Raw genomic sequence first — 21,743 nt, forward strand, 5'->3', positions numbered from 1 at the left:
AAAAAACTGTTAGAAAGATCAGCGGAGATTTTGTGATATGTTATGAACTGAAAAGTAATATAACTAACCTTATAATTCAAACATTAAATAAAAACAATATGTTTACTGCCAGAGCTAATACTTCAGAAAACAATACAATCGATTCTATGAAGTAATGAATCAAGATTTTGTTTGCTTTTAAAGGGCACATCTCGTAAAAATCCCATTTTTATGAAATTCTTCCGAGTTTCACAACAACCACAACTACCAACTATTTAATTTTCTTACCCCTACTTACCAACCAGAAAGAGTATCCATTATATTGAACCCAAATTCCTCACCAAAAGAAACAACGTTACTCAGCTGTGGACTGGCCACTAAACACTACTGCCATCAACAGGAACTGCCATACCCTCTTTGCAGAGAGACAATGCAGTCACCCAGTAGAAACCCATGAAGGAAAAAAAGCAGTACTTCAAAAGTTACATGAAATACTTAAAAGCTAAGATTAAAAAAATAAAATGGACTTTCTTTCTTTTTTTTTTTTTTTTTTTTGCCAGTCCTGGGGCTTGAACTGAGGGCCTGGGAACTGTCCCAGAGCTTCTTTGTGCTCAAGGCTAGGCACTCTACTACTTGCGCCACAGTACCACTTCCAGTTTTCTGGTGGTTAATTGGAGATGTCTCATGGACTTTCCTGCCTGAACTGTCTTTGAAACCATGATCCTCAGATCTAGTAAAAACTAACATTTTTTATATTTTGTTTCTAAGTGTTGTTCCCAAAAATAACGATGTAAAACAAAAACCATCTAAATGTGGCACTTCACAAATGCAAGTTATGGAGATTAAAATCAAATCCATTAATTTTCAGATTTAGCTGCAAAAATTATACTACAAAGATTAAAACTAAGTGGTTATTTCATAAAAACAAGACAAAATGACAATTGAATTTTCTAACAAGATACTTGTATGGCTTCTCTAGCTATTGAATTCCTTTATTCCACTAAAATAATAATGAACTTCTTCCTTCCTACTGTTCCTTCTGAATTAATACAAACAGCGATGTAACTTGGTTGAGCTTTAACACACACACACACACACACACACACACACACACACACACACACACACACTTGTCAAGAAAAAAGTCCTTTGGAAACCAGGTGTGGTGGTACATCCCTAAGATCCTCAGAAAGCTGATACAGGAGGGCTGCCAGTTCTCCAGCAGTCTGGGATACATAGTAAGACCCTGCCTGAAAAAGAGGGAATGGCAGAAAGACAGGAGAGAAGTGTGGAGCAGAAAAAGAAGACAGAGGGAAGAAGGGAGGGGCAAGGGGAGAGCTACTTTAAGAGGAGCTACATTAAACTGTCAAATTAGCCAGGCCCTAGTGGCACATGCCTGTAATCCTAGCTACTCAGGAGGCTGAGATTTGAGGATCAAGGTTCAAAGCCATCCCCAGCAGGAAAGTCTGCGAGACTTTTTTTGTTTTTGGTTGGTCTTGGGGCTTGAACTTGGGCTTAGGCATTGTCCCTGTGCTCTTCAGCTCAAGGTGAGCACGCTACCTCTTGAGCCGCAGTGCCACTTCTGGTTTCCTGCCCGGGTTGGCTTTGAACAGTGATCCTCAGATCTCAGCCTCCTGAGTAGCTTGGATTACAGGTGTGAGCCACGGGAATCCAGCTACCACGACACTCTTATCTCCAATTAATCACCAGAAAACCGGCTCAAGTGGTAGAGCTGAAGAGCTGAGGGACAGTGCCCAGGCCCAGAGTTCAAGCCCCAGACACACACACACACACACACACACACACACACACACACACACACACACACACACACACACACACACACACACACACACACACACACACACACACACACACACACGTCAGATTTTTTTGGTTGTGGGGCCTGAACTCTGTCTCCAATTAATCACCAGAAAACTGGCTCAAGTGGTAGAGCTGAAGAGCTGAGGGACAGTGCCCAGGCCCAGAGTTCAAGCCCCAGACACGCACGCACGCGCACGCGCGCACACACACACACACACACACACACACACACACACACACACACACACACACACACACACACACACACACACACACACACACACACACACAGTCAGATTTTTTTTTTTTTTTGGTTGTGGGGCCTGAACTCTGTGCTTGGGCACTGTCCCTCAGCTCTTCAACTCAAGGTTAGTGCTCTACCACTTGAGCCACAGCACCACTTCTGGCTTTTTCTGATTATGTGGGAATCGAACCCAGGGCCTCATGCATGCAAGGCATGCACTATACCACAGAGCCACCTTCCCAGCCCCTGTCAGATTCTTAACTACAAAAATCATCTGGACAGCACAACTTTCTAATTTTTTAAACTCCTAAAGATAATACAATGTTCCCCCCTTCACAGTCTCAAACGTCAGTCACTTTATGGGTATTTCCCTAACAAAAAATTAAAACTTTTGATAAACAAATGTGCATAGAGAACTGGTTTTGACATGTATGACTCACAATTTAATTTTTTATTGGCAATTTCTTAAGTGCTACAGCCTTCACTTTTCAAATAGAGAATACAGATCTGTTTTTCCTATTGATCTGTGCAAGACTGCCATAGATTTAAAAGGAGTCACTAAAAAGACCACGAGGAAGCAGGGTGCTGGTGGCTCATACCTGTCATCCTAGCTACTTAGAAAGCTGAGATCTGAGGATCGCCCTGTAAAGCCAGCCTGGGCAGGAAAGTCCATGAGACTCTTATCTCCAATGAGCCACCAGAAAACTGGAAGTGGCTCTGTGGCTCAAGTGGTAGAGTGCTAAGCGCCTTGAACTGAAGAGCTGAGGGCCGGCCGGCACCCAGGCCCAGAGTTCAAGCCCCACAAATAGCAAAACACAAAACAAAACAAAAGACCATGAGGAACATGACTGTGAATACAATCCACAGCCAAACTGTATGGATTGTGACCTAGGCTAATGAAAAAGTCACTGCATTTACTCAATGCCTCCTAGTTAGAAGTACTGTATTTTCATTTAAAACTTAAAAAAAAAAATTCTTGGCTTTTCTTAATTTTTACTCTAATGTTTTTTCTACCTTACTAGGCCGAGTGCTGTTTACTTCCAAAACTCACAAGCAAAAAACTCTGAGAAAACATCTTTCAAATTTAAGTGCACAGTTACATATGCACATTCTTGAATAACTATGATAGGCATTCCTAAGATCACCTCTGCCTATCCCTCCAAAAAGAAAAGGAAATCTAACCACAGTGAAGTATTTTTCTTTATCTTTCAGTAGTTGTACAAAAGAATTGCCATTTAACAAAGCAGCTTATGAATACAATTTCTTAATGTCACCTCTTTCAATATCCTCACCCACTCTCTCCTACCCATTCCCCCTGCCCTCATTCTTCTTCATTTTAATAGAATATACCCCGTCTGCGTTTCCCTCCTCTTCTTCTCTCCATTCGTCTACCCTACAGTGAAGTATTAACAAAACTGTTAACACAGCCATCACCAGCTAAGTCCCTCAGAGTCCACCACCAGTTCCTCAGCCTCAGGCATACACAATGACATACCAGCATGTGAAAACAGTTAATACAGTTTGAAAAGTATACAACAGGAACATAAAAGAAAATGACTCCTCTGGAAGGACTCAAGCTTTGGGAGAAAGTAAAAAGGGAGACCAATTTTACAAAAATAACATTTCCCCAAGCGTTCAGTATTTGTCTTGACACTGGCTCATTTTTGTAAAGAGAAACTTTACCTAACAAGACTCACACCAGGGGTCCCATCTATCCTTAAGGCACTTGCTTAAAATGAGAAAGAACAAAGAAGAAAATCTCCCAGCATGTGCCTTTCGCAGTAGTTTCTTTGGACAGCGTTAAGAGTATATTGTTAAAGCCCCCACAAGCTTTCCAGCTTCACTCTATGGCCTCTGTATAATAGAACTGATTAGCTATCATTCAAATGCAACTCCTAACAAAGTAAATATTAGAAAACAAAAATCACCGCACAAGCGACTTCACTTTACAAGAAACTATTCAAAGCACGCTATCTTCAGTTGAGTACTTTTTTTAATTTCCAAAGTTAATCATCTCCAAATATTTCACATCCTGAGGCTTTCTCCTTTCAGTCAAGTTTGAAACTGGCATAAAAGTATCCATTCTAAGTCTTCTCTGTCTTGAACAAATTAGAAGGAAACCAAAACAAAAGAATGACACTTCAAAGGCAATACCTTAACACTCAAATCTTGAGACGTGAACATTGCAAAAGTTAGTAGGGAAATGACTTTTTCAGTCAGGCTTTTCCGGGGAGGGGGGGGGAGGTGGAGGAAGAGAAGAGATATCTCCAAAAACAAAACAAACCTCACGTCTGGCTCCTTCTACAAGTTGATTATAAGAACCAAGAGAAAGCATCGTTTAAGTCTCTCCCCCCTCCCCCCCACCCCCCGCCCAAGATTGATCCCGATCTATCCCGATCTCCACTCTTGACAAGAAGCTGTCAGTTCTCCGGGGCTGGGGTACAACCCAGCTGCGTGGTTCACACGCGCAGGGAACCGCAGAGAAGGGAATGTCGCCTTCGGGAGCCTCGAAATAACATGCGCTGGTTCAGAACTGTTCGCTCACCAATTAAAAAAAAAAAAAAAAAACACCACCAAAATTACTCGAGCGGGGCCACATTTTGTCGCCTCCCCGGCGGCGGCGGCGGTGGGGCTGGCCGCGGGGTGTGCGGGCACCGGCGCCCGCGCAGGTGAGCGCGGGGCGGGAGAGGAGTGGGGGGCGGGTGGGGGCGCCTTCCCTCCGATCCCGCGAGGCGGGAGGGATCGGGACAGTTGGGGGAGGCACCGAGGGGCGTTCTATTTATCGGGGGTTGGAGTGGGGCGCGGGGTGGGGGTGGGGGGTGGAGGAATTTAGTTCCAATCAACATGGCCAGCAAGATGTCCCCACAACAAAAGGCAGCGGCGGGGACATAAACACGAACCGTTCACCTCGGCCAGCCGCGGCATCGCCATCATGGGTGTGCGCGGGGAACCCCCCGCACTCCGCGCCCCGGGAGGGGGGGGGGGCTCCAGGGCGTGCGCCGAGACACCGCCCCCCCTCCGCCCCGAGGCTGCCCGCGCCCTCCAGACGCGTCGAGCCGCGGCACTCACCACCCACCACCACAGCTCCGACCCGACGCCCCTGGCCCGCCGCGATCGGGACCGGGGGAGAGGGGGGGAGGGCAAGCGCCCCGCCGGGCGGACCCCGCCGGGCAGACCCCGCTGGAACCCCGCGGCCGGCGCCGGCTCCGGGGCTCGCTAAACTTTGCCGGCGCTTCTCCCGCCCCGGCCCGCCGCCCGAGGACTGCGCTCCCGCCCGCCGGCGCCCGGCCCCGGCTGTCAGGCGTAGGGCCGAGCGGGCGGGCGGGCGGCGGGGACGGCGGGGCGAGCTCCCGGGTCCGCGCCGGGCGCTGACAGGAGCCCCGGGCGCTCGGGAGGAAGAGGAAGCGGCGGCGGGGCTCCCGGCGCCCCGCGAGCACCCCGCCCCCCGCCGGCTCCCCATGGGGGCGGGGGCCGCCGCGAACCCAGGCGCGCGGCCCCCGGCGACCGCGGCGGTCCCCGCCCGCACCCGCGCCCCCTCCCCGCCGCGCCGTCGACCGCGTCCACAACAATAACACGCCGGGGACGACCCGTCAGCGCCCCCGAGGCGCCCGGGGCCCGCGGCCCGCCTCGGCCGAGCCCCCTCCGAGAGGCCGAGGCGCCCCCCCTACCAGTCCCTACCGCGTCAGGCCCGGGTGGAGCCAGGCCGGAGCGGCCCCCGGGGCCGGACCCAGCCCCCCCGGCTCCAGCGGCGCCGTCTCCGCGGCCGAATATTAGAAGTGAATTCGAGCTGCGCTTTACCTTTAGTTCCGCACTGTCCGCCATCTTGCGTCTGTCAGCGCAAGCGCAGTGAGCCTCGCCGGGGCCTGCGCCGGGCCCTCCCCTCCCGCCGCCCAGGCCCGGCCCAGCCCGACCAGGCCCGGCCCCGCCTCCAGCCCCGCCCCTCCCGGCGCTCGCGGCCCCGCCCGGGGCACGCACGACCACGAAGCCCTCACGTACTATTTAAATAGTGGCGCCAAGCGGCGGGCCCTGGCGGTTACTCTCCGCCGCTCTTCCCCGCCTCTTCTTCCTCTTGGGCTGTGCTGTTACCGGCTCCCACGCCTGCGGGCCGGAGTCCCCGGATACCCGGCCGGGGCCGAGGGGCGCAGGCCCGGAGCCCTTCCTTGGGCACAGCGTGCACGTCTCTGAAGAAACGAACGCCCCCGGCCGCCAGCTTCAGCACCCAGCGCGGCTTCGGATGGGCCCCACACAACGGATTCTGTTTAATGTCTGGGTCTGTCAGCGGGCATGCTACGGTAAGGTGTGAGGAAGGCCCCGGAGAGATCGCAGTCCCATGCTAGATATGCGGGAAAGAATGCTCGGGGGTCGGGGTGGGGGGGACTGCCTGCCCAGACGAGAACGTGTCTGGGTGGCCGAAGACCAGACGCTGAAGACTTGATCGGCCCAAGCCAGGGCCTGGGGATGGATTCATGGCCGCCCCCCCCCCCAAACCTGGCAGTTTCGAATGTAGTTAATACAAAGCTTACAAAGGCCTGAGGAACTAAATCCAGCAAAAAAGCGTGTGTTTAACAGAAGCAAAGCAGGCCTAGTTGGGAACCATCCGGGACCATCGAGGGCCAGAATTCCCCAGAGCTTAACCACCCTGGACACACCTGCAGTTCTCCAAACCGGGTGAAAAAAATCCCCCACCGACTGTTCAAACACTTCAAGACCGAGGTGAGGACAAGATGGCCTTACGTCCCCCTATTTCAGATTCAACAAGTATTTCCGTGACTGTCTGCTGTCCCTCGGCATCCAGGAGCTTAGCAAAACCAACCCTGCTGTCAGGTCTGGGGAGAGAGGTGGGGAAGAGAAGAAATCCCCCAGGTGAATTAATAATTTTTACAACTACAAATGATAATGAAACCCAGTTCCCCAGGCTCACACCTGGAATCCTAGCTACACAGGAGGTTGGGATCTGAGTATCATGATTCAAAGACGGTCTTGGGCAAAACGGAGAAACTTATCTGCAATTAACCACCAAAAGGCTGGAAGTGGAGCTGTGGTTCAAGTGGTAGGGTGCTAACCTAACCTCAAGCAAAGAGGCCTGAGGCCCTGAATTCAAAGACCCTTGCAAAAAACAAACATGGAAATAAAGAGCCCAAAGGAGCAAAGCGCCCAGTGAGAGGGAGACAAAAAGGTTTGAGAGATGTGCTTTATCCTGCAAGGGCTTCCTCCACTTCATTGATATTTAATCACAGATAATTTCATCCATTTCTACTCCACTGAAAGCCTCCTACACTCCTACACTGACCAGTTTTGCCCCACACTTCATGAAAAAAAAAAAAAAAAAAACAAGATATACCTGGCATGAACTATCTTCTCACCATCAAAACTACCCTTATCTTGGGGCTGGGAAGGTGGCTCAGTGGTAGAGCACTTGCCTTGCATGCATGAGGCCCTGGGTTCGATTCCTCAGCACCACATAAGCAAAAAGAAAAAAAAAACTACCCTTATCTGCACACTAACATTCCCGTTATTATGTAGTGTCCAAGGGCTGGGAATATGGCTCAGTGGTAGAGCACTTGCCTTGCATGCTCGATGCCCTGGGTTCGATTCCTCAGGACCACATAAGAAAAAAGCCGGAAGTGGCGCTGTGGCTCAAGTGGTAGAGTGCTAGCCTTGAGCTGAAGAGCTGAGGGACAGCGCCCAGGCCCAGAGTTCAGGCCCCATGACCGGAATAAAAAAAAAAATAATAATAATGTAGTGTCCAAGAAGGCCAGGCCAGCAACCTAGATTCCTTTCACTCCCACATTTCTCCAGACTTCACTCCTACAATTACCTTGTCCACCCAACATCCTAAGTTTGTGGGGTTTCCCCCCTTTTCTACTGAATCCTACTCATCAGCATATAAATATATAGAAATTCCATTGAGCTATAATTTCCTTTGGGTTGGAGTGCCAACCAATGAGCAAAAGCATCAGCTACCGACTTCAGTAGGTCCCCACCCTCCCTTGACTCCAATACTGCCTCAAGATTGTTTCTCTGCTTTCTTTACTGCATAAATTCTCAAAAAGATTTCTCATCTTTCTATGGTACTTGTCAGCTTTGACTTCTATCACCAGGATCATTTATCGAGACTCCTAATCATCTCTTGGTTTCCAAAGCCAACTCTTCAATTCTAGTCTTATCTAAATTGACTAGGGGGAACAGTTGACATACTTCCTTTCTCTTGAAACACTTTCCCTCATAATCTTTCCTCCACTCCACATCATACTGTCTTAATATTCTTGTCCCTTCTTGGGCTTCCTTTTTAGTAGGCTTCACTGACTGTTGCTCTGTCCAATCTTTAAATGAGATACTCTAGGGCTCAGTCCTCATTCCCGATTATGCTAGTATTTATTGACACCGTTCAACAACTAGATTTAAGGTCTATGAGATGACACATTTCTGGCTTGGACCTCTCCACCAAAACCACAGATTTACAAATGCAGTTGGCTGGGCTGGGAAGGTGGCTCGGTGGTAGAGTGCTAGCCTTGCATGCGTGAGGCCCTGAGTTCCATTCCTCAGCACCACATGAGCAAAAAGGGGAAAAACAAAAGCCGGAAGTGGTGCTGTGTCTAGAGTGCTAGCCTTGAGCTGAAGAACTGAGGGACAATGCCCAAGCCCAGAGTTCAGGCCCCACGACAGGACCCCCCCCCAAAAAAAATGTAATTGGCTGCTTAGTGTCTCTGTCAGGTCTCATTTCAAATTCAGCATGCCAAAATGATTTTGCTCCCAGTCCAGCTCCTTCCCATTATTCTTACTGACTGGCACCATTATTTACTTAAGCCAGAAGTCTAGAACATCACTTCTTTTTTCAACACATCCAACCCTCAGCCAGTTCAGCTGACTGCCACCGAGATAATCCAAGCCAGTCCATTTTTCTTCATCTTTACTACCATCACCTTCTTCCAGTCAAGAGTTTCACACCTAGCTGGGTGCCAGTGGCTCACGCCTGTAATACTAGCTACACAGGAGGCTGAGATCTGAGGATCCCAGTTTAAAGCCAGCCCAGGCAGGAAAGTCTGTGAGACTCTTATCTCCAATTAACCACCAGAAAACTGGAAGTGGAGCTGTGGCTCCAGTGGTGGAGTGCTCACCTTGAGCTGAAGAACTAGGGACAGTGCCCAGGCCCACAGTTCAAGCCCCATGACTGACAAAAAAGAAAAAAAAATCATTGCATAAATGAATAAAATAACAAGAGAAAATATACTGGCTGGGAGTATAGTTCAGAGGTAGAATGTTTGCTTAACATTCATAGAGCACTGGGTTCCATCCCCTGCACCATAAAAAGATCTGTATCTGTATAGATACACTAACTACATATAATGCATTGAACATGTAGCCCATAGTACTTCACAATACTTTTTATTGTCATTATTATTGCTGATTGAGTGCTAGTGTGTGTGTGTGTGTGTGTGTGTGTGTGTGTGTGTGTGTGTGTGTGTGTGTGTGTGTGTGTGTGTGTCCAATAAAACAAATACTAAATACATTTTGGGGGGGATAGTACTGGTGGGGTTTGAATTCCAGACCATGAATTTGCTAGACAAATGCTCTACCACTTAAGCCAATAAATGTTCATCTTCCTTTCCTTTCTTTTGCATCTTGTACAGCACCAGAGAGACTGTTTTGCATGTACTAAGCACTGTTACTGATGACTGATGATATTTTACTATAGGAGTACCACAAATATCCATTATGGCAAGCCAAAAACTGCAGTGGATCCCTGGTCCTTCACCCGCCAGCATTCAGCCTCATGGGGAGAGTAGACACAAGATTACCGTACCTGGGTGCTGGTGGCTCAAGGAAGGAAGGAAAGGAAAGAGGGGGTAACAATGCTCGATAGGAAATGGACTCATTACCTTGCTCATATAACTGTCACCCTTCTGTACAGTATCTTTACAATAAAAATATATATATTTAAAAAAAAGAAAGAAAGGAAAGAAAAGAAGTGTTGCTGGTTCCCCAGCCCTTTAACTTCTTTTACCACAGCTCAATAGAAAACTCTGGATCTGACAGCCAACTCCTGAAAGACTATTCAAATATTAAATATTTTCAGATACAAAGTGCTTTGGAGGGACAAATGCTTAGCCCTAAGATAAAATTGTGATAAAGTGTGCAAGGGGTGAGCAAAAAACCTGACTGTAATCACCATGGCTGGGCTTTGTTTAAATAAGTGTAAGGAATGTACTCAGAACTATATTCAGACCATTTAAAATCTAATGAATTAGGCCAGGTGCCAGTGGCTCACGCCTGTAATCCTAGCTACTCTGGAGGCTGAGATCTGAGGATCATGGTTCAAAGCCAGTCCAGGCGGGAAACTCCATGAGACTCTTATCTCCAATAAACCACTAGAAAACTGGAAGTGATGCTGTGACTGGAGCTGTAGAGCTCTTGCCTTGAGCTGAAGAGCACAGGGACAACGCCCAAGCCCAGAGTTCAAGCCCCACGACCGACAAAAAATAAAATCTAATGAATTAAAAAAATAAAGGTAAGCACTTAGATGGTTTTAAAGATTTGTCATTCTATGTGTATGTCTGAGGCAAAGTGTGTGGAGGGAAGAGTCTGTACACAGTGAACTCATACACACTGGATTTTCTGGAGGCATTGTCAGTAGCAAATATTCTGGTACTAGCAGACCATGTGTTTACAAGTTGGTTTGTTTCAATACGTGTAGCATCCATTTTTGTTTTATTTGTATTTTGGTTTGGGGTTTGGAGATTGAATCCAGGAATTTTAGATTGTCTACTTCAACCCTTTTATTTTACAAAGAAAAACACAAGACTCAAACATGGGTGCTTGACATAGCTAGCTCTTAGCTATAGCTTCTCTTTAAATACTTGAGAACTAATCAAGCTTGAGCCATGACTTGCTTATAAATAGCAAGTTGCCCCATTAGAACTCAAGTTCAAGTGACTTGATCCTGAGTTCAACATTCTTAAAGTTCTTGCTCATTCCCTGGGCTGACTTTCCCTCCTCTGAAGTGGAGGCTTCATGTTATCTGTCAACTTTGTTGGTCCTCTTGTCCAGAGATCTGACAGTGGACTCACAGAAGTCATTCAGTGGCAGGTGCTAAAGTTAAAGAAAAAAAAGGAGAAGAAAGTCAGGTGCTGGTAGATTATACCTGTAATCCTAGCTACTCAGAAGGCTGAGATCTGACAATCACAGTTCAAAGTCGCCTGACCAGGAAAGTCCAAGAGACTTTCATCTCCAATTAACCACCAAAAAGCTAGAAGTAGGGGCTGGGAAGGTAGCTCAGCGGTAGAGTGCATGCCTTGCAAGCATGAGGCCCTGGGTTTGATTCCTCAGCACCACATAAACAGAAAAAGCCGGAAGTGGCACTGTGGCTCAAGTGGTAGAGTGCTAGCCTTGACCTGAAGAGCTGAGGGACGGTGCCCAGGCCCAGAGTTCAGGCCTCATGACCGGCAAAAAAAAAAAAAAAAGCTAGAAGTATAGCTGTGCTTCAAGTAGTAAAGTGTTAGCCATGAGCAAGAAAGCCCAAAGATAGTACCCAGGTCCTGACTTCAAGCCCTAGGACTGGAACAAGGGGTGGGGGCTGGGGAGGGGGGGAGAGGGAAAGAAGAAGAGGGAGAGAAGTCAGGTTACTTTCTCAAAGTTTCTCAAAGTTCAACCAAGTTTTCAGAAGTATTTGAAGAACACTGCATCTGTACTAAGTACATACAGTCTTGTCATTTCATAAACAACACTTTTTAAAACACAAACATAGTGTTAAGCATTATAAAAATCTAGAGGTGATTTAAATTATATAGCAAGATGGTGTTGGCTATTTGCAAATCTAATAGCATTTTCTCTGAGGAACTTGACCATGCTGAGATTTAGGTTATCTACAGGGTGCAGGAACCAGTGTCCGGTGAATACTAAGGGAGCACTATATCCTATACATCCATTGCAATACCCTGAGGTTCTTTCTTTTCCAATCACAAAGGGGCTTCAGGATTACATTCAGCTAGGTGTTAAGGCTTCTGCCTTCAGACTTTTTTGTTGTTGTTTAGTGTTTCTTTCCTCTTCCTGTGTTGGCCTTCAAATCACTTGACAGCCTCTCTCTTTGAGGAACTGACCAGGGTTCTTGAAATCCTCAACTTCTGGCTACAGTCTTGTTCCAAATAAACTGATGACCCAGAACAAAGGTACTTCCTCCTGTCTGACTCTGAGCACTGTGTGTTCTTCGGACACCATGTCTTGGTCTGCTGCCCACTCCCTTGGGGGCTAGTCTGAGGCAGGGTCATTTTCTCTAGCTCCATCCCCTCAGGCTCTAGTCCCTTCTCTCCCCATTAACCCCTGATGCTGAGAGTACAGCCAGTTCACGCATATTCAATCATGTCTTTTTCCTTTTGGGTTTTAGGTTCACCTCTAAGAAAATGTTTGCATATAATATATATATATATATATATATATATATATATATATATATATATGGTTTGCTTATAATTGCAATTTCCTCCTCAGTTCTTAATCTCTTAGCATAATTCTTTCATTTTTTTAAGCAATAGACCTTAAGTTTTTGTTTCCTTTCTTCCTTCTTTGCTTCTTTCTTTCCTTCCTTCCTTCCTTCCTTCCTTTCCCTTCCCTTCCCTTTCCTTCCCTTCCTTCTCCTTTCCTTCTCCCTTCCCTTCCCTCCCTCCCTCCTTCCTTCCTTCCTTCCTTCCTTCCTTCCTTCCTTCCTTCTTGCTTTTGTTCCTTTTCTTCCTTTCCCCCTTTCTTCTTTTTTGTACCAGTACTGGGGCTTAAATTCAGGGCCTGGTGTTCTTGCATAGCTTTTCTTCTACTCACACTAAGCTCTCTGCCTCTTGAACCACATTTCCACTTCTGTTTTTCTTTTTTTGCTAGTTAATTGAAGATAAGAGTATCACTGACTTTTCTGACAGGCTGGCTTCTAGCTACAATCCTCAGATTTTAGCCTCCTGAGTCTCTGGGATTACAGATGTGAGCCGCCAGCACCTGGCAGTGGCTTTTTTCTCATTAAATAAACTTCTCTTAATTATATCTCTATGTTCACCCTAATTCTATAGTTCAAAGAACTTGGCTGTCTCTAGACTATACAACTAGGTTCTGTATTTTGAAATTTTAAAAGGTTGTCCTGTTTTCAGGACAACAGGTTGGCTCCTGATTTTTTTTTTTTTTTTTTTGCTCTTGTTTAAAAGACAGCTCCGATCTATGAAAACTTGAAAATGCCTGAGAGCAGAAGGTAGAAATATGCAAAGCTTTCTGGCTTTTGTTTTCTAGAAAGCTAAGGATTCTGAGAGAAAATTAGGGGGTTTATAATGGAAAGAAGGTTATTTGCAGTTACAGATGGTGTTTAGTGGCAAAAATAGAGTTCCTTGGTGGAGGCAAAGAAGAAAAGAGAGGCCTGAGAGGCCTGGATCAGCACAGAACCTGGTCCCTCCTGAGAGATAGCAAGGCCCGTGAGAGGGCTAGCTGCTGCCTAGTCTAGACTGGGTGTCCATAGGCAGCATTCTAATGGTGACACAAAGCTGGCAACATTGCTGGACCTCAAGGGGCCATGTGGGCAGGTCCATTGGTTGTGAGAGTACAATGCCACCTGTGGCCCCACATCTCTCCTGGGTAGACAATCCCCCCCCCCCCAGCTCTTCAGCATCCCTTCTGGTGAAAGGGAAGAACTCAGGCCAAGTCACCTGGGTAGGGCATCTGGGATCCAGATCCTCAAAGTCATGTCAATAACACATCTGAGATCACACAACTGCTAACAAGGGGCAGAGGCCTGGGAGAGCAACCTGTGCTTGATTACTCTGCAGGACTGCAGAGATTCTGGGCCTTGGTACTTCATCAGCTCCTTGCGGAACAAATGGCTCTCTTTGCCCCAGAAACGTGAAGGTACAGTCGGTGTCTTTTCAGGTGACCCCCTGGGCGGTGGGGCAGCTGTGGAGAATAAAGTAGCCCCGCGAAGGCGAGCTCAGCCTCCTCCCTTCCTCCCCAGGACATGTGACCAGCCTCAGGCTCTTGGTCTGTGAATGAAGGAACACCCCAACCTGCCTCCTAGGCTCCTGGGAAGTTTGAGATAAGATAATGGAGATGAAATAAACTGTACGGTACAAATGGCCCAGTTTGGGAATAACATCAAGAAGAACATTAACAATGAGCACTTTAACTACAGCCTGAGGCCCTGCTGGATCTTGGAGAGCTGTCCCTTTTGGGAGGCTGAGCTCTCTGGTGTCCTAGACTGAGCACAGCCTGCTCCCCTTCGCCAGAACATCTTGTCTCACCCTGTCTTCCCTTTGTACTTTCTTCTACTGATCTGTTCTCAATGGACTTTTCCGGGCCACTCCCGATGGCAACCCCCAGATACACTGCTCCATTCACCAGCCCATCAGACCAGTGCTTTTTCCTGTGGGCCCCTCCAATTAAACCAGCTAGTTTCCTGATTCTTGAGGCAGGTCTGTGCTGCCCAGTTCATGGTGGATTGTGGGTTGTAACTGAAAATATACTTAATACACTGAACCTACCAGACTGTGGAGCATCAGCTGTTGCCTCTCAAGATGTGACCCATAGCAGCAGACACTCACTGCCCAGCATGCCATTGTGTATTGCTAGCTTGGAAAACTCAAAACATGGTTCATACTGAATGTATATCATTTTCTCTGCTCCCCCTTACAATGAATTGACTTATGTGTTTTCAACTTTACAATGATGTAAAAGAAAATGTACTCATGCAAACATTGTGCTTTTTTCACTTCCAGTACAGAATGCAATAAATTAAATGAGACATTCAATAATTTATGATAAAACAGGCTTTGTGACCAACAGACGAATGTAAATGGCCTAGGCTAAGTATGATGTTTGGTAGGTTTGTAAGAGGCAACTTAAAAGCTGCTTTTGCTGGGCCATAATTCTCCCTATTTAACATAAGGCCACTGTCTCTACCCCCAAAAGATGGCTAAAGATACACTGAAGTGCTGATTTTATGTGGCTATCACATAATAAATCACCTTTCTCTGCCTTTTATTATGTCTCTTTACTTGGCATATAGATCTGACATGTGGGATTACTGGAGTTTGGTTTCAAGTAAAAAACACTAATTTCATGTTGGGTTTATTAAGTGCATTTTTTAGGGCAGTACTGTAGTTTTAGTAATATTGGGGTTTACATTCCACCACTGTGTCATGGCCCCTTGCCATATATATATTTTTTTTTTGGGGGGGTACCAGTCCTGGGGGTTGAACTCAGGGCCTGGGTACTGTTCCTGAGCTTCTTTTGCTCAAGGTTAGCACTCTACCACTTGAGTCACAGCACCACTTCCTGCTGTTTCTGTTTATATGGTACTGACTGAGGAATTGAACCCAGAACTCCATGCATGCTAGTCAAACACTCTACCACTAAGCCACATTCCTAGTCCCTTGCCATATATAGTCATGGGGCTTGAACTCTGGGCCTGGGAGCTATCCCTCAGTTCTTCAGCTCAAGGTGAGTGCTCTACTGCTTGAGCCACAATGCCACTTCTGGTTTATTGGAGATAAGAGTCTCACAGACTTTCCTGCCCCAGCTGGCTTTGAACCGTGATCCTCATATCTCAGCCTCCTGAGTAGCTAGGATTACAGGCGTGAGCCACCGCTGCCACCTGGCTCCTTGCTATATTTTTAAAGATAGTGTTTCATACTTTTTGCCTGGGCCAAGGGCTATGGTTCTCCAACTTACAGTTATTTATTTATTTATTTATTTTTGGCAGTACTGGGGTTTGAACTTACAGCCTTGCACTTGGTAAGCAAGCATTCTACATGCCTAGCTTTCTTCTCTTTTAGCTAATTTTTCAGGTAAAGTCTTGCACTTTTTGTCTAGGCCAGCCTGACTGTCATCCTTTTACCTACACCCGCCCACGTAGCTGAGATGACAGATGTGAGCCTTTACCTCTAGCTTGTTAGTTGAGATAGGGTCTAGATAACTTTTTGGTCTGGCCTGGCCTGGCCTGGAGCTGTGATCCTCCTATCTCTGTCTCTTTTGCAAGTACTTGGGGTGACAGATATAAGCCACGCTGCCACATTTAAAATTATCTTTAACATACATATTTTCATCTCTAAGTATATAACCTCATTGTAACTGATTGTGGAACATCTTTATTTGAATATCTGTTTGTTGTTGCTGGCAAATAGGCCATAAACTCCTAAACAGACTATAATTCTCTGTCTTTTACATTGTGCCTTAGAAAGTTCCTGAGGAACATTTGCTGAATGATTGATAAGCACAGTACCTTTCTTCAACCAGTATAGGGACAGAATCAACTGCATAGTCTTCTTCTTATACAACTTTCTTTTTATTTATATGCAATAATTGTACATATGAATGGCAACCCAGGTGTACAGTCGGCACTGATCAGATTGGGGTAATTTACATTTCTTTTTTTTTGTGGGGTTTGAATACAGGACTTGTGCTTGCTAGTCAGGCTCTCTTCCACCTTCCCCTTTTAACTGAGTCTTAACCTTTGCCAAGATTCAGGGCTGAGGGATATTCGGTGTTTCAGAAATTATGGAAATTTATAGCGAGATTTTTTTTTCTTTCAGAAATATACCAAGAACCAGCTCAAGAAGGTAAGATGCCTGTTCTAGACCACCCTGTCTTCAGATACCAGAGCCCTGCAATGGTCAAGACCACCTGGAATCTAGGTTCAAGACCACCCTGCCTTCAGTTGCTCACAGTCAAAGAAAGGAAGATTGTGAAGAGTCCCAGTGTCAGCCCTGGCACTTGTGCAAGTCCACAGATTTGTGCTTTGATCTCCTTACCTTGGGCTGGTCATTAAGAAGTTAATGAAAGCCGGGCGCTGGTGGCTCACGCCTGTAATCCTAGCTACTCAGGAGGCTGAGATCTGAGGATCGCGGTTCAAAGCCAGCCCGGGCAGGAGAGACCGTGAGACTCCTATCTCCAATAAACCACCAGAAAACCGGAAGTGGCGCTGTAGCTCAAGTGGTAGAGCGCTCGCCTTGAGCTGAAGAGCTGAGGGACAGCTCCCAGGCCCAGAGTTCAAGCCCCACGACCGACAAAAAAAAAAAAAAAAGAAGTTAATGAACTTAGAAGCCAGCCAAGCCCTAAACCAATCACTCTAAATAGCCGTGAGACCTACCAACTGCAGACATTTCACAGTGAAAGATGGGGCAACTTCAGTCTTATTTGTGGTACACAGTTCACAATCACACTATATTTCACCCCATCTCAGCGTGGACCTAGAACATTGGACAGTGAGTAGAGGTCCAGTGGTTCCTGCCCTGCCTGGAGCTCAGCTCCCCTCCTCTGCCTGCCTTCCTCTCTCCATCTTCCCTCCCTTTCCTCCTTTTCTTCCCTCCTTCTTATTCCTTCCTCCCACCCGCCTCCCCTGGGCTAGGCTTATATATTATGTTAGCCTGACACCCTCAGGAGTTGTTCATCCCTTTACAAGAGAAAACACTTGGTTTTTGATATCTTGGTTTTGACATAGGCTGAAGTAAAAACAATGAGTTTTCCTATAAAGTTTCGGATGACTAGTCACATGAGACAGCTGTCACTTTAAAAAATCATTTAAGCTGGGTGCCGATGGCTCACGCCTATAATCCTAGCTACTCAGGAGACTGAGATCTGAGGATCTCAGTTCAAAGCCAGCCTGGTCAGGAAAGTCCGTGAAATTCTTATCTCCAATTAACCACCAGAAAACTGGAAGTGGTGCCGTGGCTCAAGTGGTAGAGGGCTAGTCTTGAGCTGAAGAGGTCAGGTACAGTGCCCAGGCCCAGAGTTCAAGTCCCACAACTGACAAAAAAAAATCATATTTAGTGGACTCGAGGACAAATAATGTATTTTCTCCTAAGATAAAAATGGACATAAACATGCAGAGACTTCTTTGGTGGTTCTGGGGTTTGAACTCAGGGACTTATACTTGTTAGGCAGGGGTCTACCACTTGAGCCATATTCCAAGGCCTTTTTGTTTTAAAAAAATTTTGCTTTTGGTTATTTTTCAGATAAGGTTTCATCAACTTTTTGCCCCAGCTGGCTGTGATTCTTCCAGTTTCTATCTCTCAAGTACAGATGTAAATTACAGATGTAAGTCACTATGCTTGGCTTGGCTCTTTTATATATTTATTATTTTGTACTGGTCCTAGGATTTAAACTCAGGGCCTGGGCCCTGTCCCTGAGCTTTTATGTTCAAGGCTAGTGCTCTATCACTTGAGCTACAGCTCTACTTCCATCTTCTTTTTTGTTTTAGCCATTTGGCTTTCTTTCTCGGGGCTGGATTGAAACTCTAATCATCAGATAATCAGCCTCTCCAGTTTTTTTGTTGTTGTTGTTGCTGTTGTTTGTTTGTTTGTTTTGGCTAGATTTTACATTGAAGATCAGGCTGGCCTTGAACTCATAATCCCCTGGTCCTTCTCCCCTACTCTCCTGTTCTTATATTAAAGGCTTGTGTTATCAGTCAAGTAGACTGCCTACTAGATTTTTTTGGGGGGGGAGGTGGTCTGGTTCTCATGTTTCCTTCACCTTTATTTTATAGAATAAACTTTCATTAAGTCCAAAACTATGTATCTGAGCAAACTAAGCCAAGAAGTTACTTCCCTGGGAATCTGGAATCGAAAAAGTTGTGGGAGGGGAGATAAGAAATACTTGTAATATACTTGCTCCAAGTAGATTAAATGTATATATATAGTAATAGCACAACAAAGCTGCCCACATTGTACAATTAATATGTACCAATAAAAATTTATGGTGGCTCATGCCTGTAATCCTAGCTACTCAGGAGGCTGAGATCTGAGGATTGCAGCTCAAAGTCAACTCAGGCAGGAAAGAGCTGGAAGTGACACTGTGGCTTAAGTGGTAGAGTGCTAGCCTTGAACACAAAGAAGCTCAGGGACAGTGCCCAGGCCCTGAGTTCAAGCCCCAGGACCAGCAAAAAAAAAAATTATATATATATATATATATATATATATATATATATATATATATATATATATATACATGATTAAAGATTAAGCTTCAGGGTTGGAAGCATGGCTCAAGTGATAGAGTGCCAGTTAACCATGAATAGAAAGCTGAGAGAGCACAAGGCTCTTAAGTTTGGGCTGTAGTACAAGAAAAGCAAGCAAGAAAGAAAGAAAGAAAGAAAAAAGGAAGAAATCCCTCCTTCAGTGTGTTTGCTTATATTCAGGACAGTTATGAACTTAGGATATGGAAATGATGAATTCTCCCATGTGACCTGGGTTATGAAACCAAAAAAAAAAAAAATGCAGTTAGAAAATAAGAAATAGGCACTGAGTTGGTACCAGAGGCTCATGCCTGTAATCTTAGTTACTCAGAAGCCTGAGATCTGAGGATTACAGTTCAAAACCAGCCCAGGCAGGAAACATCCATGAGACTTTTTTTTTGTCAGTCATGGGGCTTGAACTCTGGGCCTGGGCACTGTCCCTGAACTCTTCAGCTCAAGGCAAGCACTCTACCGCTTGAGCCACAGGGTCACTTGGACTCTCCTGCCCGGGGCTGGCTTTGAACTGTGATCCTCATTTCTCAGTCTCCAGAGTAGGTAGGATTATAGGCGAGAGCCACCCGCTCCTGGCCTGTGAGACTCATTATCTCTAATTAACCACCAAAAACTGGAAGTGGGGCTGTGGCTCAAGTGGTAGAACACTAGCTTTGAGCACAGAGGCTCAGGGATAGCACCCATGCTCTGAGTTCAAGCCTAGGACTGGCACCAAAAGAAAAGAAAAGAAAAGAAATAGGCACTGAGGAAACAGCGTGGTGGTGGAGAATGTGCTTAGAATACACCAGGTCCAATCCCCAGTACCAAAAAAAAAAAAAAAAGAGGATGACAAATAATTATTTGCCACCTTTAATTTTAACATGATGTAATTAACACTCAAATTCATATAAGTTTATTTCAATAATGTTCTACTTAATAACTGAAAAAAATTCTGTAAATTTCCTCACCTGCTTTCCTAAATTGGCACATTGGTACAGAGGTGTATGAATTATTGCTGGCTAAATTCAAATACAGATGCTCTTTCTATCACCTCCAGGACACTATAATTGCATCAGCACTTCCCAACCCAAACTCATTACTTTCTGCCTGAACTTGCTCTTCCTCTTCCTTCTCCACCTATTTTACACCCTAACCACAAAGAACTATTTGTTCCCCATCTCATTTAATATCGTCCCTATCACTCTGTGTACTAAGTTTGAAATCGTAGTAGTTATCCCTCACTGTGGCTACCAACAGCCTGTAAACTGGTATCATGAACAGCAGTTCAGCCTTAATTGTACTTTGAGTGAAGAAGCTAAAAAAAAGAAAAAAAAACACAAAAATTCCAGGTGATTCTACTGCACTATGAAGATGCAAGACCGTGGTGTTATTACCATTCTTACCTGCTCCCTCTTACTTTTTACTTTCTAGTTGGCTGCTAAGATGAGTCCATTCTGCCTCCAGTTTACTGTCCTTGTGCTGGCTTGCCCTCTCCTGGACTGCCATGATGGCTCCTGGCCTGTTTCTCCTTCATTATATCTGCTATCAACTGCCAAAGTGATCTTTGAAACGGCAGGTCTAGTCATGTCTTATACCCTCTGAAAAGCAAGTGGCAAGTATTTGCTCCATAACATTTGGATATTTAAAAAAATCTTATAAAAAATCTTATAAAAAATCTTATCTGTCTTTTTTCTTTCTTCTTTCCTTCCTTCCTTCCTTCTTTCCTTCTTTCCTTCCTTCCTTCCTTCCTTCTTTCCTTCTCCCTCTCCCTGTCCCTCTCCCCCTCCCTCTCTCCCCTCCCCCCTCTGCCAGTTCCTGGGGCTTGGACTACAGCCTGGGTGCTGTTCCTGAGCTCCTTTTGCTCAGGGCTAGCTCAAGTCGACCACTTGAAAGACCAAGCCACTTGCAGCTTTTTCAGTGATTAATTGGTGGTATGAGTCTAACTTGAATTGTGATCTTCAAATCTCAGCCTCCTGAGTAGCTAGGATTACAGGTGTGAGCCAGCAGCACCTGGCTATCCTAGAGTGTGTGTGTGTGTGTGGTATCTAGGGCTTGAATTCAGGGCCTTAAAATCTCACTTGGCTTTTTAAATTCAGGATGGCATGGCACCACTTCTATCACCTCTACCTCCATTTTTTTTCCTGGTTATTTGGAGATAAGAGTCCTATGGACTTTTCTACCTAGGCTAGCTTTGAACTTTGACCCTCATATCTCAGCCTCTTGAGTAGCTAGGATTACAGGTGTGAGCAACCCATTCACAGCTTTATCTGTCTTTCTGAAATCAAATTGAATTGACTTTAAGAACCCTTTTTCCACGATAGTGGTTGACATACTGCTGAACTTTCTTCCTAGAATTGTATAGTCATTCTGGGAAGCTTGAAGGACTAAATGTGTGTGTGCGTGCGCGCGCACTTTTGCTTTTGTCAGTTGTGGGATTTGAACTCTGGGCCTGATGCTGTCCCTGAGTTTTTTTCCTCAAGGCTAATGCTCTACCACTTTGAGCCACAGCACCACTTCTGGTTTCCTAGTGGTTTACTGGAGATAAGAGTCTCATGGAGGGGCTGGGAAGGTGGCTCAGTGGTAGAGCGCTTGCCTTACATGCATGAGGCTCTGGGTTCGATTCCTCAGCACTACATAAGCAAAAAGAAAAAAGCTGGAAGTGGCGCTGTGGCTCAAGTGGTAGAGTGCTAGCCTTGAGCTGAAGAGCTGAGGGACAGTGCCCAGACCCAGAGTTCA

At 45.9% G+C, this 21,743-nt stretch overlaps 1 protein-coding gene and 1 long non-coding RNA gene across 6 annotated transcripts in view; one reads left to right on the forward strand and one right to left on the reverse strand.

Moving 5' to 3' along the window:
• The window catches only part of Pias1 (protein inhibitor of activated STAT 1), a 90,706-nt gene extending 84,762 nt beyond the window's left edge, over window positions 1-5,944 (reverse strand). Inside the window, exon 1 of one of the 5 annotated variants that reach the window (XM_070043031.1) lies at window positions 5,846-5,944. In XM_070043031.1, the coding sequence (XP_069899132.1) occupies window positions 5,846-5,869 (24 nt within the window). In that variant the 5' untranslated portion in view covers window positions 5,870-5,944. Of the gene's footprint in view, window positions 1-4,331; window positions 4,385-4,947; window positions 4,994-5,725; window positions 5,790-5,845 lie in introns of those variants that run through there. The other 4 variants (XM_070043032.1, XM_070043030.1, XM_070043033.1 and 1 more) reach the window with 4 other exon arrangements.
• An 89-nt stretch (window positions 5,945-6,033) lies between these two features.
• Window positions 6,034-20,658, forward strand: LOC138841965 (uncharacterized). The gene is made up of 4 exons (XR_011376533.1): window positions 6,034-6,339; window positions 16,597-16,623; window positions 18,019-18,100; window positions 20,439-20,658. It is a non-coding gene; the product is annotated as an uncharacterized lncRNA (long non-coding RNA).
• The last annotated feature ends 1,085 nt before the right edge of the window (window positions 20,659-21,743 follow it).

The sequence above is a fragment of the Dipodomys merriami genome, unplaced genomic scaffold, assembly GCF_024711535.1.
Source record: "Dipodomys merriami isolate MVZ:Mamm:240054 unplaced genomic scaffold, mDipMer1.0.p SCAF_33, whole genome shotgun sequence".
NCBI classification, from domain to species: Eukaryota; Metazoa; Chordata; class Mammalia; order Rodentia; family Heteromyidae; genus Dipodomys; species Dipodomys merriami.